The sequence below is a fragment of the Eschrichtius robustus genome, chromosome 13 (assembly GCF_028021215.1).
Source record: "Eschrichtius robustus isolate mEscRob2 chromosome 13, mEscRob2.pri, whole genome shotgun sequence".
Taxonomy (NCBI): domain Eukaryota; kingdom Metazoa; phylum Chordata; class Mammalia; order Artiodactyla; family Eschrichtiidae; genus Eschrichtius; species Eschrichtius robustus.
The window spans coordinates 53,570,659-53,592,569 of NC_090836.1; the positions used below are offsets into that span (position 1 = coordinate 53,570,659).

The 21,911-nt window shown below is 37.6% G+C and overlaps 1 protein-coding gene across 1 annotated transcript in view; it reads right to left on the reverse strand.

The window, feature by feature from the left end:
* Positions 1–1,192: 1,192 nt before the first annotated feature.
* The window catches only part of C13H12orf56 (chromosome 13 C12orf56 homolog), a 75,166-nt gene continuing 54,447 nt past the window's right edge, over positions 1,193–21,911 (reverse strand). The window contains 5 exon segments of the mRNA XM_068561960.1: positions 1,193–1,319; positions 4,359–4,537; positions 7,343–7,417; positions 8,032–8,106; positions 10,205–10,328. Coding sequence (XP_068418061.1) covers positions 1,193–1,319; positions 4,359–4,537; positions 7,343–7,417; positions 8,032–8,106; positions 10,205–10,328 — 580 coding nt within the window.

A 21,911-nucleotide genomic window follows, 5' to 3' on the forward strand; every position in this document is an offset into this window, starting at 1 on the left:
AGCAATGCTGATGACAGCCAGAAGAGAAATGTTTAGTCCAAAGAAAGCAGGATTGTTGAAATTAATGTGAAATCATCCACTGAGCCAGAGTGCAGGGGAATGCACTACCCCATTACAGAGTGTTAAGAAGTGTCTCATCACAGGCAGAGAATGTTAGAGCTGGAAGAGAACTTGGAGAACATCTAGCCCTACCCTTCCACATAGCAGAGGAGGCCCCGAAAGGAGACCTGACTTTTTCCAGGTCAAACAGCAGATTAGTGGCTTAGGCAGAACCAGAAATAAGGTGTCCTGAGTGAGTTTAATTCTCTCTCCACTGCACAGCACAGGCAGATCTGGCTTGGGAGCTCTTTCTTTGGTGGTGGATTTTTCTCTGATCCTCCCTTAAGTTGTAAGTTGAATGGAGGACCCAGTTCCTAAGTTCTTAGAAGCCCAAATTCAGTAGCTCCACAGGGATGCCAAAGTTAAGGTTTTTGTTGGATTAAATTAGCTTATTAATTAAAGAATGTGAAGAATGTGAAGACATTCTTTAAATAACTGGAAGAGCCATAACTGCTAATAGACAGTTTCTCTTTCATAGAAACTGTACAACACTGTTCACATTAGCCCCCAGGTTCCTGAAACAGAGTGGAAGAATGCATTCAGTGCTGTTGAAGAAAATCCAAGCTTCTTTCCCCATGATAAATGAGGAACTGACTTTCCTTATAGCTATGCCTGTATTCTTCTGCTCATTCTTCCATGAATACTTATGTCACTAGAATTTTTACAGGTGGAGAAGGAGGGTATCATCCTATTGCCCAGCATTTCTCTAATATGATCATTTTGTAATTTATACTCCCCACAACAATTTATCTTTGGATATTTCAGTGGCTTCATGCCACTCACCATTATTACACAACAAAACTCATCAGCCTGCACTTTCTACATTTGCTCTTCCTGGGTTTCTGTTTCCTTTATGTCTTTAGAAACTTTTTCTTTTAGAAGAACGCTAGTCTTTCGCCCCACTTTATGTATGTCAGTGTATTTAAACAGTTTCTTTTTTGTAGCAGATTAAAAACTTTAAACATTTCTCTTAGGTATTGATGGAACCTTCAAATAAAATCTTTGTTTATAGAACACAGGAATAGCTGGATATTAAATCAAAAAATGTTTCTCATAAATATTAAGTTGACTCCCAATTAACATTTTATACTCATTAACATTTCACGCATTGTTTCTGTTCAACCAATTTCAGAACTTCATGAAAAAGTTGAGTGGTAGGTTGGGTAATAGGGAAACATAATGGGAGCCTTTTTTCCAAGGCTGGCATGTGAATAAAGTACCTGCATATCATAAAAAGAAACAAAATAGCTTTAAAAACAAGACTTTTCACACTGGTCACATCAGTACGTACACACTTACTGGCGTAGCGTTGTTGGGTGTGGGAGTCTAATAACCTGCAGCATTTTTAGCCCTCCAACCTCCCGCATTTGTGACCTAGAAGACCTCTGATATGTGTGGCTTTCAGCTCACTGAAGCACTTTGCTTCAGCAAAGCGAATTGCATTAATAGTGTATCAGTTATCAACGCATTAATAAGGAAGCCAGGACTGTCCTCACCACAGGGTGAGCTGAGGCTCCTGCCTCTTGTTTTCTCAGGCTATACATAGCAGGGAGTTGAAATGAGTCAAGCTGGGGTGACCACTAGGGCCAAGTCAAGAGGGAAGAGGAGAGTTCGTCCCCACGGCCTCAGTAAAAGTACAGTTGACCCTTGAACAACATGGGTTTGATCTGCATGGGTCCACTTATACTTGGATTTTTTTCAATAAGTATACAAAAATATATGTCTAGAACATCGTGAGCAAGACTTATATTGAAGTGGATAGCCTGTCCTTACATAGGCATAAGGTGATGTTTAATATAGAATTAATAATGTGTTAGTTTTCTTATTACTGTTTTATAACTTTGCTTTCAAAGAATTACGTACCATAGAGTATGCGTCTCTCTCTGGTAACTGGAGAAACTGCATATCAGCCTATCATAACAGGTAAGTGGTTTTTTAAAAAAAGTAACTATTTCCAATACTATATTATGAATATGACTGTAATACTGTGTGCCATAAAAATTTTATTACGATTCATTCATTATTGTATAAGCTAGGCTACCATGAAGCAATCATATTGCTGCTTCTTTGTTATCAATGCATGAATCATTATGCCTGTAAATAAATACAAATTTCTTTTTCAGATCTTTTCATTTTTGATGTCTAGTGTTAGTAATATGTGTAACATCTACAGAGTTTTGAATCATATAAGACAATATTAATGCAGATACTGGTAGACAGACGGTTCATCTTTTAAAGACAATGTAAACTTACTGTATCAATAAATACAATACAGTACTCTGTATTTTCTCTTCCTTATGATTTTCTTAATATTTTCTTTTCTCTAGCTGACTTTATTGTAAGAATACAGTATATAATACATATAACATACAAAATATGTGTTAATAAACTTTATGTTATCGGAATGGCTTCTGGTCAGCAATAGGCTCTTAGTAGTTAAATTTGGGTGGAGTCAAAAGTTATATGTGGATTTTCAACTGCATGGGGGTTGGCGCCCCTAACCACAACATTGTTCAAGGGTCAACTGTATAGCAAAGGCCAGGGAAGAGACAAAAGTAAGAAAATCTTTAGCCAGCCTCTCAGATGGCTTAAAAGATTGGGTGTCAACCCTGGATGCACATTAGAATCACCCGGACAGTTCATTTTAAATGTCAATGCCGAGGCGCAACCCCAGACAAACTGAACAGAATTTCTACATGTGAGACCTGGGTATCAGTTTTTTTTAATAGTCCCTCCACTGATTCTATGCATGGCAGGTTGAAAGTCACTTGTGTAAAAACAAGGATCACAAACCTAAATGCCCACAGATAACATAGTAGGAGGAACGGTAAGAGTAAGGACAAAGAGAGGAGACAGTGGCAAACTAAACAGTGCATGATCTACCTAAGAAGGTAGCTGCTTTTAAGCCCTGACCAACTATTGTCATGTAGGCATGTGACACTATTTTTGCCATTGTTCTGATTTTTAAATGTGCATAACTAATTTTTAAAAATTGGTTTGTGTGATCCATGCTACAACATGGGTGAACCTTGAAAACATCATGCTAAGTGAAAGAAGCCAGACACAAAGGCCATATGTTGTATGATTATATTTGTATGAAATGTCTAGAATAGGCAAATCCACAGAGACAGAAAGTAGATTAGTGGTTGCCAGGGCCTGGGGTGTGACTGCTTCATGGGTAACAGGTTTCTTTGAGAGTGATGAAAATGTTCGGCAATTAGATAGGGGGGATGGTTGCACAACATTGTGAAATGTATTAAAAGCCACTGAGTTGCACACTTTAAAATGTTTAAAATGGTGAATTTCATGCTATATGAATTTTACCTCAAAAAAAGTGAGGAAAAAATTGGGTTGTGTGCACCAACTCAGAGTGGGCCCAACAAAACTCTTTTATGGGAGCCAGAGTGGAACCTATGGTATAAAACCACATGGAGGAAAAACAGGATCCACAAGTTGGACTGTAACATTTTTTAAAGCAAATCTTTAGGTCATAATATATGCCTCCACATCCTTGTATGTCTCCATCCAAACTGGTAGCAAAGCTATGCCTGCTGCACCCTTTTCATCTTAAGTTAGACACAACCTAGGTTTTTTTTCCTTGATAGGTGCTAATGCAGGGCTGTATGGCTAAGTGCATTTGGCTTTGGAAGCCTATAAATAGAAGTAGGAACCCCTGAGGTGCAGAACAAGCTGACTAATGAAACAAAGGCTTGCTAATGTTCTTTCTTACTATTTTGTTATGGAGAGTAAGAGAGGGGTAAATGAAACAAACAAACAAAAAACCCCTAATAACTGCATTCATTGTTCCTCCTTTATCAATTGTTTTTCTTTCCCAGTGACTCAGTTAATTCATAACCCATAATATATCATCTCCTTTAGTAGGGTTTGTTACTTTCCGTTACTCACAGCATGTTAAAATCATTAACATGATTCTGTGAGATAGATGCTGGTTGAAATCAAGACAATGAGGGAGAAACAGTTCTTCAGAGAGAGCTTTGATGTTTCCCTAGTCTTTTCTGGCCTGGGAATGTGCTTCAAGTGGCAATGGTTCTTAGAGCACCGCCCGCCTGCCCCCCCCCCCCAAATCCTACCTTACCACAGTAAGGTAACTATTTTATCAAAGTAAAATATTATTAAAAACAAAAATTAGAATTTCCCTTTGTCACTTAATCTTCTAAATATTGGGCAGTGTTGTAGTTTTGCATGAAAATCAGAAATAAGTGGATTTTACTGCAGATAAGATTCCGACTTTTTCTTACCTGAATTCTTCTCTGTAGTCATTCCTAATATACTCAGCTAAAGTCTTGCTGTACTGCAGGCAGCTCTTGAGGATGTGAAACTGCTGGTATAACAGAACTGCTTGGCCAGGACTTAGCAGCTGAAATGAAGCTGAAAGCCCCTTCACCACTCGTTTCACAATTCTGGCCACAAAAGTAATCTATACAAGGAAAATGCAGTTACATGCTTACATGCTTACACCTGTAAGAGCACCTACATCAGCTGGAATCTCAACTAAAAATCTAGGCTGAGGTCCTCACCACCCTTACACCAATGCCCTTGTATTGTGCTATTTCTTATTGAAATGGTACTCAGAGAGCACCAGACCATAGACCAATTGGGTTTACCAATTGTCCCCCTACAAGCAGGATCAGAACTAGTACTGACTGTCAAAGAAGTTTGGCTCCAAAGTGGAAGGAGAGCATTGGAAGTATAAATTTAGGCTCCTGTAAAAAAACAGAAAGGAAAACTAGTGCTCTTTCAGGCTCTAATAAGCAGGTCATTCTGGATGCCCCTTAAATTAGTACCAATAAATGTGGCCTTTTCTATTGATGTTGCTACAGACCATTCCTGTAGCAGGTGATTTGAAGTGAGGTTTCCCCAATTCAGATCCATTTACACCTATTGACTAGGTATTGTGTCGGGCAGATTGAGGTCAGAGAGTCTGGAGCAGGGAAACAAAGCAATGGCCATATGGGGATTAAATTTTTAATTTCTTTAGCATCTTGCTCTGACCAAGTAAGAGAATCAGCCAGTGCTGACTGGGATGGTGTATTCAGTGATCCCAACAGGTTCCTTGCTTGCAAATTTCTCTCAAATGGTCTGTTTCTATCCAAACTCTTTAGAAATGGGTTAATACCAAAGCTTTAAACAGTGTTAGTGGTCCTTTTGCCATCTTTCATCCTGACATGCTTTATGGTCACAGTCTGGGCTCATAATCAACTCATTTCCTTTGGTGAACCAACCCTAGAGGTTGATAAGGAAACTTTCCTGTTGCTTGTAGTTTTTAGGACCTCGTCTGGAACCACTGCACAGAAAAAGTAAGAGTTTTGCATCTTGCACATAAGAGCTTCTGGGCTGGGAATGACTGTAACTTTACAACACTCTGAAGTGGGCCTGAGATTGGTTGGAGTCTATGTGCTGCTAAAGGAGCCAAGTTCTTGGGTTCAGTCTCTGTATAAGGTAATTGGCTGTACTACTGACAAGTGTACCCTCTGCCTCCAGCCAAGTTTTTGGAAACATATGTCACAGAGATCTGGCAAGAGAATCTAGATTCCCTAGGACAGGCTCAACATCACTCTAGAAAAATACTTCAAAGCAGAAAACCACTGATGGTCAAGAGAGGCATCTTCATATATGGAAAGAGAACATAATATCACATGTCAAATCCTCCATTAGCAACGAAAATTTATTTTGGGTTACTACCTTTTGAAAAGACTTCCATTTAAATCTATGTTGATTGAATAGACAAATACATGAATGAATAAAGGGAAAGTAAGTTTGGGGACATGAAAAGAGATTAGGGGATAAAGCCTTTATTAGAATTAATTCAGCAGATATTTTATTTAGCATCTATTATGTGCCTAGCACAACAGACATAGCTCCTACCCTTATGGCACCTGGAGTCTGTTTGGGGAGAAAGACATTGTATCAATCATGATAGACTTAAGTTATGCTGTGGTAACAAATCTCACAAAACGTCAATGCTTTGCTTAATACAACTAAGGTTTATTATTTGCTCACGCTATATGTCCCTTAAGGGTCAGTAGGGGGTTCTGCTCATTGTAGTCACTCAGGACCATATGGAGTGTTGCCAGTCACCATGCCAGAAGGAAAAAAGAAGGCAGGGAAGCATGCACTGGCTCCTAAACCTTTACGCAAGAAGTGACATAGGTTACTTCTGCTCACATTCCATTGGCCAAAGCAAAAACAGAGAGCCACCTAATTTCAAGTGGGGAGGGATGTACGCTCCTACTACGTGCCTGGAAGGAGAGAGAGCCAGAATATGTGTGGACACTAATGGCTACCACAAGAAAGAACCAAATAATAACACAAACACATGTGACTGCAACAGTGACAAGTCCTATGAAGAAAAGGAAGAAGATGCCATGCTGTGATTGTGTGCCCATAATGGGGGAATCTTACCTAGTTAGAGGTGAGAGAATCATCCCCCCCACCCTGCACCAGGAAGGGGCACTGAGGCCTGAAGGACAAGTAGGAGTTAACTAGGTGGAAAAGGGAGGGGAAAGCATTTGAGGAGGGCAGACAGAGGGAATGGTAAAGATCCTGTGACGGAGTTGGGGGTGTTGGGGGTGAGCAGTGGGTATGAGACCGACATGGAAGAGTGAGGCATCTGATGAGGGTGTAGGGTCATAATATGTACAGCCTTGTCGGCCATATTAAGAAGTTTAGTCTTTATTTGTTAATATCTTTCTTCATTACGAGAGATTTAAAGCAAGGGATGACATAATCAGATTTTTATTTTGAATAGGTTCCTCTGACTGTAGTCTGGTGGGAAGATAGGACAGACCATGTAGATGCAATTATAGTGTCAAGGAGAGAGATGGTGATATTACAGACCAGGATGGCGGCTGCCAGGACAGAGTGGCCAGAGTATTAAAAGTGTTTTATTCATACTTGCCAACTCACACTCAGTGTTTAAGATAAATGTTCATTTTTTTCACTTAATTATACAGCCAGTATATTAATATTCTGTTTTCTGCATATATCTTAGGGCTTTTCATTAAATAAAGATCACATTTAAGATGTCATTTCAGTACCTTAAACATTCAGGCCCCAAATATAAAAACATTTTATTTTGGTTAATAAAATCATCAAATTTACATTTTCTTCTGTTTTATAAACTTGACTACTTACAGAGAAATTTTGTTTTATTAATTAAGCACAAGAGCATCTGTTTCATTAGCCTTGAGTGGTAGTTTTGTTTTTGCTTCTAGGTACTTACTATGGGAGGACGACTTTGTAGAAAGGACATCATCCAGCTAATAGCAAACTTTGATGACCCCAATCCAAGATTTCCCTAAAAGATTCAAGGAAATAAACAAGTTATATTCATGAAGTTCAAGTTGTAAAAAGATACCTAAAAAGATATTCATTCTCAAATACATTTTATCCTGATTAATCAAATCTTTAAAATCAGTATTTAGGAAAATAAGCTAGATGAACACTTAAGAGCAAAAGCAGTACTATCATTTAAATCAACCGATTTTGGAGATTATCTCTAATACAAACATTTTTAAGGTATTTTTTTAAATTAATTAATTTATTTTTGGCTGTACTGGGTCTTCGTTTCTGTGTGAGGGCTTTCTCTAGTTGTGGCGAGCGGGGTCCACTCTTCATCGCGGTGCGCGGGCCTCTCACTATCGCGGCCTCTCTTGTTGCGGAGCACAGGCTCCAGACGCGCAGGCTCAGTAACTGTATCTCACGGGCCCAGTTACTCCGCGGCATGTGGGATCTTCCCAGACCAGGGCTCGAACCCGTGTCCCCTGCATTGGCAGGCAGATTCTCAACCACTGCACCACCAGGGAAGCCCTTTAAGGTATATTATTAATCATATAATATATATATCGTGTGATAGTCATGACATATATAATAATCACACAATATAGTATGTATAATAAAAACGTATTGTACCTGCTGAAAGTCAAGAAGTATCTCATATAAAAGTGCTGTAGCTGTATCTGTATATTCCAGGATAAGCTTCTGTAACTAGAATTTTAAATAGTAATCAATGCAATATCATTGGCAGAGTCAGAAAATGATCATTTCTCCTGGTTCTCTTTAAGTATTTATAAAAGAATTTATGATCAACAGAAAATATTAGTGTGGTTAATTTCCTTGTTCTGTTTGATTCAGTCATTCTCAAAAAAGTGGCTCTCATAAAATGAGTGCACATTTAATAATGGCTAAGAAAGTGGGTCAGGGAAAGAAGATACAAGGTCCTACAGAATACTAACACACAAAAAATTGCACACTTGATTTGCAAAATCATTCAGATCAGCAACCCTGCTTCCTTTCAAGAATGTAGAAATATGCTCCCCAGAATTAAAGTGGGAGATTCTCCGGGGAATTTAGTCTTATGCCCAACTTGAAGGATAACTCCTTCTGTGGTATGGGTAAATATAGGGTTAGAGACATTTTGTTGCTGTTGTTCTCAAGAAATCCAAACAGTTGGTGAAGCTGTCTTCTAGCCCATAGGCCACTTGGTGCGTGAGAAAGAACTGTGTCTGTAGGCATGCTACAGGCCAACACATTTTCCCTGACAGTATTCTTTGCAAGGAAGAGCTCTATTTTGAAATCTCCCACTCTTTTCGACCTTGGAACCAGAATTTATATGATTTGCTCATGGCTTCACTAATAGCCCAGGTGCAAAAAATCAGCAGATCCAAAAACAGGAAATTCAGACCTATCTATACTGCCCACTAAATATTTTCATATGGGACTATCAAAGGCCAATCAAATAAACTAATCCAAAACCAAGCTCATTATTTCCCCTTTAAACCTACTCTTCTTGTTGTAATTCTTATCTGTCACCCAGGCCAGAATCTAGAAGTCATCTAATCTTAACTCTTTATTTTCCCATCAGCTTATCAACTCAAGTTTCCTAAAAATTTCTGGAATGTTTCCTCTTCACAACTACTATCCCTTTTTTTCATTTATTTATTCAACAAACGTGCATCAGACACTGTACTAGTTGGAGTACTGTGCTGTACTAATGGAGAGTAACAAGAGACATGGTTCCTGCCCTCATGGAATATACAGTCTAGTGGGGAACAGACATCAGTCTAATAATCACATAAATTGCATAGTTACAAACTGAGACAAGGGCTATGAAAGAAAACCACAGGAAGGTAGGAGAGCTCTAAAAATAAAGCCTAGTTTTGTTTAGGGGTCAAGGAAGGCTTCCTTCTGGCCCATATCATCCCTCACCTGGACTACAGCACTAGCTTCTTAATACCTCTGCCTGTCGTCTTGCTTCCATCCTCCTCTTTCATCCCTAATTCCCTCACTCCACTGTTGATATTGGTATCATAGATGCTCTGTATACGGTCTGCTATAATACATTGATGTTATATTTGACTAACATCTGTCTATCCAACTCGACTCTAAACTAATGAGGGCAGAGATTGTGTCTATTTTGCTTCTCGTTTGGACCCCACTGCCTAGCACACTGTTCAGCTCATAACAGATGCTCAATAAATATTTATTGAATGAATGAGTGAATTTAAGAGTTTTCTAAAACATAACTCTGATTGTATGTTCAAGAACTATGAAATCATGTCCCATCCTTTAAAGAAATTCTGTGTTGGCCTACTCAAAATAAACGAATAATAGCCTGATTTATGCTCTCAGAATAAGTGCATTATAGGCACTTTGATATCTCTAATGTTTTAGTAAAACTTTAGAAAAATAAGCAACTCTAAGTTTGCACTACTTAGATAGGTAAGGAAATGGTAAACTAAGGCAAGAACGTTAATCCTAAAATCTCTAAGACAGTGCTTTTTTACCCATTAGACCCTTGCTGTGGAATTATATATGTAAATATTTTATATAGAGACAAATATAAACAGAAGTATCTAATGTATAAAGAATACTAATTATTTTTCTTAGTATGCATACTTTAAAACATATAAAATGGACGTAATAGTAATACTGACAGAATAGCTATCTAAATTTTGAGATTAATAACAACATATTTACTCTTTGATTTAATTATCTTTCTATACTCTACGATGTCATGGTCCACATAGAAGAACCCAGGACCCCTATATATTGTAGTTAGTCTATTCCAAAATTCTCATCTCACCTCAGCATCAAAGGACATCTCAACTAAAGCTGAATCAGCCACCAACTGGATGTCAAACACAGGACAAGATTTTGGAATCTGAGGCTCGCTAATTAAAATTACCAAGAGGTTAAATAGTGTTCCCCTGAAAAAAAAAATAAAGGCAATTAATGAGAAAAGTTAAAAAAAAAATAACAGTGACACTAAGTTTGCAGATACTGTAATTATACTTACAAGTATGAAGCATTGCAGACCACTCTTTTTTTTTTAATTGAGGTACATTTGATTTACAATATTATATTTGTTTCAGGTATACAATATAGTGATTCAAAAATTTTATAGATTATACTCCATTTATAGTTATTATAAAATATTGGCTGTATTCCGCGTTTTGTACAATATATCCTTATAGCTTATTTATTTTATACGTAGTAGTTTGCCTTCTTAATTCCCTATGTCTGTCTTGCCCCTTCCCCCTTCCCTCTGCCCACTGGTAAGCACTAGTTTGTTCTCTATATCTGTGAGCCTGTTTCTTTTTTGTCAGATTCATTAGTTTTATTTTTTAGATTCCACATATAAGTGATATCATACAGTGTTTGTCTTTCACTGTTTGACTTATTTCACTAAGCGTAACACCCTACAAGTCCATTCATGTTGTTGCAAATGGCAAAATTTTATTCTTTTTTAGAGCTGAGTACTATTCCATTGTGTGTGTGTGTGTGTGTGTGTGTGTGTGTGTGTGTATATATATATACACATATACACATATATATATACACACACACTACATCTTCTTTATCCATTCATCTGTTAATGGAAACTAAGGTTGCATCCATATTTTGGCAATTATAAATAATGCTGCTATGAACATTGGAGTGCATGTATCTTTTCGAATTAGTGTTTCTCATTTTCTTTAGATATATACCCAGGAGTGGAATTGCTGGATCATATGGTAGTTCTATTTTTAATTTTTTGAGAAACCTCTATACTGTCTTCCATAGTGGCTGCACCAATTTACATTGCCACCAACAGTGTACAAGAGTTCCCTTTTTTCCACATGCTCACCAACATTTGTATTTGTGGTCTTTTTGATGATAGCCATTCTGGCAGATGTGAGGTGCTATCTCCATGTGGTTTTGATTTGCATTTCTCTGATGACTAGTGATGTCGAGCATCTTTTCATGTGCCTGTTTGCCATCTGTATGTCTTCTTCGAATAAATGTCTTTTCAGGTCTTCTGCCCATTTTTTAATCGGGTTGTTTGGGGGTTTTTTTGCATTGAGTTGTATGAGTTGTTATATATTTTGGATATTAATCTTTTATCAGTCATATCATTTGCAAATATTTTCTCCCATTCAGTAGGTTGTCTTTTCGTCTTGTCAATGGTTTTCTTTGCTGTGCAAAAGCTTTTAAGTTTAATTAGGTCTCATTTGTTCATTTTTGCTTTTGCTTCCTTTGCGTTAGGAGACAGATCCAAAACAGCATTGCTACAATTCATGTCAAAGAGTGTTCTGCCTATGTTTTCTTCTAGGAGTTTTATAGTTTATGGTCTTGCATTTAGGTCTCTAATCCATTTTGAGTTTATTTTTGTGTATGGTATGAGAAAATGTTCTAATTTCATTCATTTACATGTAGCTGTCCAGTTTTCCCAGCACCACTTATTGAAGAGGCTGTCTTTTCTCCATTGTATATTCTTGCATCCTTTGTTGTAGATTAATTGACCATAAGTGCATGGGTTTATTTCTGAGCTCTCTATTCTGTTCCATTGATCTATGTGTCTGTTTTCGTGCCAGTACCATATTGTTTTGATTATTGTAGCTTTGTAGTATAGTCTGAAGTCAGGGAGCACAATACCTCTAGCTGTTTTTTCTCAAGATTGTTTTGGCTATTTGGGGTCTTTTGTGTTTCCATACAAGTTTTTAAATTGTTTGCTCTAGTTCTGTGAAGAATGCCATTGGTATTTTGATAGGGATTGTATTGAACCTGTAGATTGCCTTGGGTAATATGGTCATTTTAACAATATTAATTCTTCCAATCCACGAACACAGTATATCTTTCCATCTGTTTGCGTCATCTTCAATTACTTTCATCAGTGTCTTACAGTTTTCTGAGGTAGGTTTTACCTCAGAAAACTATAAGGTAGGTTTACCTCCCTTAGGTAGGTTTATTCCTCAGGTAAGTTTATTCCTAGGTATTTTATCTTCTTGATGCGATTGTAAATGAGATTGTTTTGTTTTGTTTTTTATGAAGTGGTAATTCATCATGGTTTTTTAAATTGATGTATAGTTGACGTACAATATTATATAAGTTACAGGTGTACAGTATACTGATTCACAATTTTTAAAGGTTCTACTCCATTTATAGTTATTATAAAATATTGGCCATATTCCCCATGTTGTATAATATATCCTTGTAGCTTATTTTATACATAATAGTCTGTACCTCTTAATCCCTACCCCTATATTGCCCCTCCCAGGATTGTTTTCTTAATTTCTCTTTCTGATAGTTCATTGTTAGTGTATAGAAATGCAACAGATTTCTGTGTATTAATTTTGAATCCTGCAACTTTACCAGATTCATTGATGAGCTCTAGTAGTTTTTAGTGGAGATTGCAGATCATTCTTGACTGAACTTTTGTATCCCTAGACATGCAGACAAATGTCTAGTGATAAAACATTTAAGTGAAAATATAATTTCTTGGTCTTTTGGTTCAGAGAAAATATAGTTCTAGAAGTTCACTTAGCTTGGAAAGCTTAGGGAATCTGGATTTAAGGGAAATTTGAGTGATTTAAATTATAGCAGTATTTCCCAAAGGGCTTTTTATGGATTACTAATTCCAGGCAATGTTATAGTCAAAATAGGTTCTGTGGTCAAAGGAAATATGGGAAATACTTGGGTAAGCCAAGTTCACTGGATAGCTTTACTACAGGACTTCTCAGAAATTTTATATCTGTTTATCTCTGGGACAAAGAAACAGTATGAAGCATTTCTTAAAATGCTTATCTCAAATTTTTTGACTCTAGAAACCTTTTTTTAACAAAACATTTCAGAGGTTTACTGTTCCATTAAAGATCACTAGCTATTATTGAATAAAACTAGTATTAAACTTGAAGTCTTTGGATTTCAAACAAAAATGTGGACTGTTAGTACAGTCCACTAACACACACTAATAACTCACTTAAATGTTACTATATATTTGGAAAATATATCATAGTATTTGAAAATAAAAAGGCACACACACAAAAAATCACAATTCAAAACGTGCATCCTGAGAAGCTGGGTTAGTAACCCTATTTTCACATGTATAGTACAACCCATGTATGGTTGAAAAGGAGCTGAAGGCAGACCACTGAAAATATCAGTTGCCTAACTGAAGTCACTATCAGAGTAGCTTTGACAGATAGGAGCAATAAAAGAATTTACATATAGGACTGTATAAAAATTCTCTATAACCTTAAGCATTCCTTTCTTAATGGAATAAAGAAGAATATAAACAATCCTTGTTTAGTAATATTTGAGGCTTCCTAATCTTTTTACAATCATTTAAATCATTGCCATGATTAGAAGTTTACCAAATTCTACTAGAAATATAATTCCCCTTGTTTCTCCAACTCAAAAAACAAGTCTAGTTCTCATATCTGCAAAAGAAGTTAGCACATTGTCAGTTAGCACATCGCTCAAAAAAGCAGGATATGTCCAACAGGATATTTGCTAATGTTTTATTCAGGCTGTTTTATAAAACAGCCAGTCTATTTTCAGAAGACACTTCCAAAATCACAAAGCACTCCATTTAGAAGCTTTTCCTGATATTATGTTTGAATTGACATTCCATTCACTGTTTTATTTAATTATAGTCCTTTATTTTCAGCAACAGCTTCATTTCAAAGTATCATATATCCTAGGCTACGGGAAGGAACTCTCAAATTCTGAGTCACTTGCTGTGGTAATACATGAATTCAACCATAAGGATACTGAAAAAAAAGAAGGGATTATGGCATATTTCAAGAATACAATGAAGTGGGTTGAACAAATAAAATTTCTACTTATGAAAAAATAAAGAGAAAAATGCTGAAATGAATAAATGCTTTTTTATTTGCTCAAATGGAATTTAATTTTAAATCTATCCCTTCTGCCAACTCAATTTAAAATCCATTAAGCCAATAATAGATAAAAGAATTTTAATCTAAAATGGTAGTTTCATCCTGACTTATTATAATAGACTTATTATAGGGTTGTCATCACACCCTTAAAAATGGTACCAACAGTTTGATACTTTCATTGTTTAGATTGTTATTATTTCTAATGTAAGAATTTTTAATGTATTAAAGTATCTTAAAATACAGACTTTGAAGGGCAAACTCATGGTCTCATAAGTCATCTTATGTTATTGTGGTAGGCAGAAATTTAATTTGGCTTCCAAGATCTTCATCCCATGGTATATACACTATATGATCCCTTCCCCTAAAGCACGGTCAGGACCTGTGAATCTATTAGGCTATCACTCTTGTCATTATGTTATGTTAGATGAGAAAGGTGAAGAGATTTTGCAAATGTAATTAAGATCCCCAATTAGTTGACTTTTGAGTTAATCAAAGAGAGATTGTCCTGAGTGGGCCTGATCTAATGAGGCGAGCCCTTTAAAGGAGAGTTTAGGCCTTTCCTGAGCTCAGAGATATTCCTGCCAAGAAGCCAGCTGTCATGAGTTTTACAGCTATAAGGAAATTAATTCCACTAACAACTACCCAAATGAGCTTGGAAGAGGGCCCCAAGCCTCAGATGAGACTGCAGCCCCAGCCAACACCTTGATTGAAGCCTTATGAGACCCTGAGCAGAGGATCCAGCTAAGCTGTGCCCAAATTTCCTGATCTACAGAAACTGTGACGTAATAAGTGTATGTTGTTTGAAGCCACTAAATTTGTGGTAATTTGTTACATGGCAATAGAAGATTATTAGTTGTATTAAACATTTATGGTGGTAGTTAATGGTATAGGTAACATGATTTGACCCCTATGAATATCAAAATTGACTGAAAAGTTAGTGTTACAACCAGACTCTACTATAGCAATATAATATATATATCAAAGGACATGAAAAGAATTAGACATATCAGGAAAGAGGCTTGATGTAGTAGGGCTGATGTGGTTGAACCAAGTTAAGACAGAACAATTAAAATGCAACACTTTACAACAGAGATTGGTAAGAATGATTTTCTCCATCTTGGATAAAGAAACGTAGGGACCAAAAGGTGGACAAAAAGGGTAACATGACTTAGCAATACTTTCAGTGTGGGAGAAGATGTGAATATCATTCATAATTTTGAACCTCTCTCTTGGAGATTGGGAAAATGGCAGTACCATCAACTGCATAAAGAAGTATGCAGAGAAAATAACAGAGTATATTTTCCTTGTATGCTGTAAAGCAGGGGTCAACAAACTATGGCCTGCAGTCCAAATAGCCTAGAACCTGTTTTTGTAAATAAAGCTTTATTGGAACACAGCTGTGCCCATTCCTTTGCATATTGTCTGTGGCTGCTTTTGTGACAATGGCAGCATTAAGTAGTTTCAACAGAGACTATATGGCCTGAAAAGCCAAAAAAATTTACTATATGTCCTTTTTTTTTTTTTTTTTTTTAATTTTTGGCTGCATTGGGCCTTCATTGCTGTGTGCGGGCTTTCTCTAGTTGTGACGAGCGGGGGCTACTCTTTTTTTTTTTTTTTTTTTTTGAATTTTATTTTATTTATTTTTTATACAGCAGGTTCTTATTAGTTATATATTTTATACATATTAGTGTACATATGTCAATCCCAATGTCCCAATTTATTCCACAACCACCACCACCCCGACACTTTCCCCTTTGGTGTCCATACATTTGTTCTCTACATCTGTGTCTCTATTTCTGCCCTGCAAACCAGTTCATCTGTACCATTTTTCTAGGTTCCACATATATGTGTTAATATACAATATTTGTTTTTCTCTTTCTGACTTACTTCACTCTGTATAACAGTCTCTAGATCCATCCACGTCTCTACAAATGACCCAATTTTGTTCCTTTTTATGGCTGAGTACTATTCCATTGTATATATGTACCACATCTTCTTTATCCATTCATCTGTTGATGGGCATTTAGCTTGCTTCCATGACCTGGCTATTGTAAATAGTGCTGCAATGAACATTGGGGTGCATGTGTCTTTTTGAATTATGGATTTCTCTGCGCATATGCCCAGTAGTGGGATTGCTGGGTCATATGGTAGTTCTATTTTTAGTTTTTTAAGGAACCTCCATACTGTTCTCCATAGTGGCTGTATCAATTTACATTCCCACCAACAGTGTCAGAGGGTTCCCTTTTCTCCACACCCTCTCCAGCATTTATTGTTTGTAGATTTTCTGATGATGGCCATTCTGACTGGTGTGAGGTGATACCTCATTGTAGTTTTGATTTGCATTTCTCTAATGATTAGTGATGTTGAGCATCCTTTCATGTGTTTGTTCGCAATCTATATATCTTCTTTGGAGAAATGTCTATTTAGGTCTTCTGCCCATTTTTTGATTGGGTTGTTTGTTTTTTTAATATTGACCCAGCAGCACTCATTGAAGAGACTGTATTTTCTCCATTGTATACCCTTGCCTCCTTTGTCATAGATTAGTTGACCATAGGTGCATGGCTTTGTCTCTGGGCTTTCTATCCTGTTCCATTGATCTATATTTCTGTTTTTGTGCCAGTACCATATTGTCTTGATTACTGTAGCTTTGTAGTATAGTCTGAAGTCAGGGAGTCTGATTCCTCCAGCTCCATTTTTTTCCCTCAAGACTGCTTTGGCTATTCAGGGTCTTTTGTGTCTCCATACAAATTCTAAGATTTTTTGTTCTAGTTCCGTAAAAAATGCCATTGGTAGTTTGATAGGGATTGCATTGAATCTGTAGATTGCTTTGGGTAGTATAGTCATTTTCACAGTATTGATTCTTCCAATCCAAGAACATGGTATATCTCTCCATCTGTTTGTGTCGTCTTTGATTTCTTTCATCAGTGTCTTATAGTTTTCTGAGTACAGGTCTTTTACCTCCTTAGGTAGGTTTATTCCTAGGTATTTTATTCTTTCTGTTGCAATGGTGAATGGGATTGTTTCCTTAATTTCCCTTTCTGATCTTTCGTTGTTAGTGTATAGGAATGCAAGAGATTTCTGTGCATTAATTTTGTATCCTGCAACTTTACCAAATTCGTTGATTAGCTTGAGTAGTTTTCTGGTGGCATCTTTAGGATTCTCTATAGTATCCTGTCATCTGCAAACAGTGACAGTTTTACTTCTTCTTTTCCAATTTGTATTCCTTTTGTTTCTTTTTCTTCTCTGATTGCCATGGCCAGGACTTCCAAAACTATGTTGAATAATAGTGGCAAGAGTGGACATCCTTGTCTTGTTCCTGATCTTAGAGGAAATGCTTTCAGTTTTTCACCATTGAGACTGATGTTTGCTGTGGGTTTGTCGTATATGGCCTTTACTATGATGAGGTAGGTTCCCCCTGTGCCCACTTTCTGGAGAGTTTTTATCATAAATCGGTGTTGAATTTTGTCAAAAGCTTTTTCTGCATCTATTGAGATGATCATATGGTTTTTATTCTTCACTTTGTTAATATGGTGTATCACATTGATTGATTTGCGTATATTGAAGAATCCTTGCATCCCTGGGATAAATCCCACTTGGTCATGGTGTATGATCCTTTTAATGTGTTGTTGGATTCTGTCTGCTAGTATTTTGTTGAGGATTTTTGCATCTATATTCATCAGTGATATTGGTCTGTAATTTTCTTTTCTTGTAGTATCTTTATCTGGGTTTGGTATCAGTGTGATGGTGGCCTCATAGAATGAGTTTGGGAGTGTTCCTTCCCCTGTAATTTTTTGGAAGAGTTTGAGAAGGATGGGTGTTAGCTCTTCTCTAAGTGCTTGATAGAATTCGCCTGTGAAGCCATCTGGTCCTGGACTTTTGTTTGTTGGAAGATTTTTAATTCCAGTTTCAATTTCATTACTTGTGATTGGTCTGTTCATATTTTCTATTTCTTCCTGGTTTAGTCTTGGAAGGTTATACCTTTCTAAGAATTTGTCCATTTCTTCCAGGTTGTCCATTTTATTGGCATAGAGTTGCTTGTAGTAGTCTCTTAGGATGCTTTGTATTTCTGTGGTGTCCGTTGTAACTTCTCCTTCTTCATTTCCAGCTTTATTGATTTGAGTCCTCTCCCTGTTTTTCTTGATGAGTCTGGCTAAAGGTTTATCAATTTTGTTTATCTTCTCAAAGAACCAGCTTTTAGTTTTATTGATCTTTGCTATTGTTTTCTTTGTTTCTATTTCATTTATTTCTGCTCTGATCTTTATGATTTCTTTCCTTCTACTAACTTTGGGTTTTGTTTGTTCTTCTTCTTCTAGTTCTTTTAGGTGTAAGGTTATATTGTTTATTTGAGATTTTTCTTGCTTCTTGAGGTAGGCTCATATTGCTATAAATTACCCTTTTAGAACTGCTTTTGCTGCATTCCATAGGTTTTGGATCGTTGTGTTTTTGTTATAATTTGTCTCTAGGTATTTTTTTATTTCCTCATTGATTTCTTCAGTGATCTCTTGGTTATTTATAACGTATTGTTTAGCCTCCATGTGTTTGTGTTTTTTACGTTTTTTTCCATGTAATTGATTTCTAATCTCATAGCGTTGTGGTCGGAAAAGATGCTTGATATGATTTCAATTTTCTTAAATTTACCGAGGCTTGATTTGTGACCCAAGATATGATCTATCCTGGAGAATGTTCCGTGTGCACTTGAGAAGAAAGTGTAATCTGCTGTTTTTGGATGGAATGTCCTATAAATATCAATTAAATCTATCTAGTCTATTGTGTCATTTAAAGCTTGTGTTTCCTTATTAATATTCTGTTTGGATGATCTGTCCATTGGTGTAAATGAGGTGTTAAAGTCCCCCACTATTATTGTGTTACTGTCGATTTCCTCTTTTATAGCTGTATTGAGGTGCTCCTATGTTGGGTGCATATATATTTATAATTGTTATATCTTCTTCATGGATTGATCCCTTGATCATTATGTAGTGTCCTTCCTCGTCTCTTGTAACATTCTTTATTTTAGTCTATTTTATCCGATATGAGTATTGCTACTCCAGCTTTCTTTTGATTTCCATTTGCATGGAATATCTTTTTCCATCCCCTCAGTTTCAGTCTGTATGTGTCCCTAGGTCTGAAGTGGGTCTCTTGTAGACAGCATGTATATGGGTCTTGTTTTTGTATCTATTCAATGAGCCTGTGTCTTTTGGTTGGAGCATTTAATCCATTCATGTTTAAGGTAATTATCGATATGTATGTTGCTATTACCGTTTTCTTAATTGTTATGGGTTTGTTTTTGTAGGTCCTTTTCTTCTTTTGTGTTTCCCAGTTAGAGAGGTTCCTTTAGCATTTGTTATAGAGCTGGTTTGGTGGTGCTGAATTCTCTTAGCTTTTGCTTGTCTTAAAGTTTTTGATTTCTCTGTTGAATCTGAATGAGATCCTCGCTGGGTAGAGTAATCTTGGTTGTAGGTTCTTACCTTTCATCACTTTAAATATATTGTGCCACTCGCTTCTGGCTCGTAGAGTTTCTGCTGGGAAATCAGCTGTTAACCTTATGGGAGTTCCCTTGTATGTTATTTGTCGTTTTTCCCTTGCTGCTGTCAATAATTTTTCTTTGTCTTTAATTTTTGCCAATTTGATTACTATGTGTCTTGGCGTGTTTCTCCTTGGGTTTATCCTGCCTGAGACTCTCTGCACTTCTGGGACTTGGGTGGCTATTTCCTTTCCCATGTTAGGGAAGTTTTGGGCTATAATCTCTTGAAATATTTTCTCATGTCCTTTCTCTCTTCTCCTTCTGGGACCCCTATAATGTGAATATTGTTGCGTTTAATGTTGTCCCAGAGGTCTCTTAGGCTGTCTTCATTTCTTTTCATTCTTTTTTCTTTATTCTGTTCCACAGCAGTGAATTCCACCATTCTGTCTTCCAGGTCACTTATCCGTTTTTCTGCCTCAGTTATTCTGCTATTGATTCCTTCTAGTGTATTTTTCATTTCAGTTATTGTATTGTCATCTCTGTTTGTTCTTTAATTCTTCTAGGTGTTTGTTCTTTAATTCTTCTGGGTGTTTGTTAAACATTTCTTGCATCTTCTCGATCTTTGCCTTCATTCTTTTTCCGAGGTCCTAGATCATCTTCACTATCATTATTCTGAATTCTTTTTCTGGAAGGTTGCCTATCTCCACTTCATTTAGTTGTTTTTCTGGGGTTTTATCTTGGTCCTTCATCTGGTACAAGGTCCTTTGCCTTTTCATTTTGTCTATCTTTCTGTGAATGTGGTTTTCCTTCAACAGGCTGCAGAAATGTAGTTCTTCTTGCTTCTGCTTTCTGCCCTCTGGTGGATGAGGCTATCTAAGAGGCTTGTGCAAGCTTCCTGATGGGAGGGACTGGTGGTGGGTAGAGCTGGGTGTCACTCTGGTGCGAAGAGCTCAGTAAAACTTTAATCTGCTTGTCTGCTGATGGGTGGCGCTGGGTTCCCTCCCTGTTGGTTGTTTGGCCTGAGGCGACCCAACACTGGAGCTTACCCGGATTTTTGGTGGGGCTAATGGCAGACTCTGGGAGGGCTCACACCAAGGAACACTTTCCAGAACTTCTGCTGCCAGTGACCTTGTCCCCATGGTGAGCCACAGCCACCCCCGCCTCTTCAGGAGACCCTCCAACACTAGCAGGTAGGTCTGGTTCAGTCTCCTACGGGGTCACTGCTCCTTCCCCTGGGTCCTGATGCGCACTCTACTTTGTGTGTGCCCTCCAAGAGTGGAGTCTCTGTTTCCCACAGTCCTGTCGAAGTCCTGCAGTCAAATCCCGCTAGCCTTCCAAGTCTGATTCTCTACGAATTCCTCCTCCCATTGCTGGACTCCCGTGTTTGGAAGCCCGATATGGGGCTCAGAACCTTCACTGCAATGGGTGGTATAAGTGTTCTCCAGTTTGTGAGTCACCCACCCAGCAGTTACGGGATTTGATTTTATTGTGATTGCGCCCCTCCTACCGTCTCATTGCGGCTTCTCCTTTGTCTTTGGATGTGGGGTATCTTTTTTGGTGAGTTCCAGTGTCTTCTTGTTGATGACTGTTCAGCAGTTAGTTGTGATTCCGGTGCTCTCACAAGAGGGTATGAGGGCATGTCCTTCTACTCCGCCATGTTGAACCAGTCTCTTGGAGCTGCTTTTGATCTTAATCATTTGACCAATAAGACAAATTTAGGATTCAGTCCAGAGTATAGTTATCACTGAGACACCTGCTCCCTGCAGATCCCAGAAGCTTGTGGGGGCCCTCCAGGGGCTACTCTTTTTTGCGGCATGCAGGCTTCTCATTGCGGTGGCTTCTCTTGTTGCGGAGCACAGGCTCCAGGTGCACAGGCTTCAGTAGTTGTGGCTTGCGGGCTCAGTAGTTGTGGCTTGCAGGCTCTAGAGCGCAGGCTCAGTAGTTGTGGCGCACAGGCTCAGTTGCTCTGTGCCATGTGGGATCTTCCCAGACCAGGGCTCGAACCCGTGTCCCCTGTATTGGCAGGTGGATTCTTAACCGCTGAGCCACCAGGTAAGCCCATACTATATGGCCTTTTGCAGAAATGTTTGACCATCCCTGCTATAATGCACAGTATGCCCATAATCCCTGGCACATAGCAAGTTGCTTAAGGTATGTTAATGAGTATT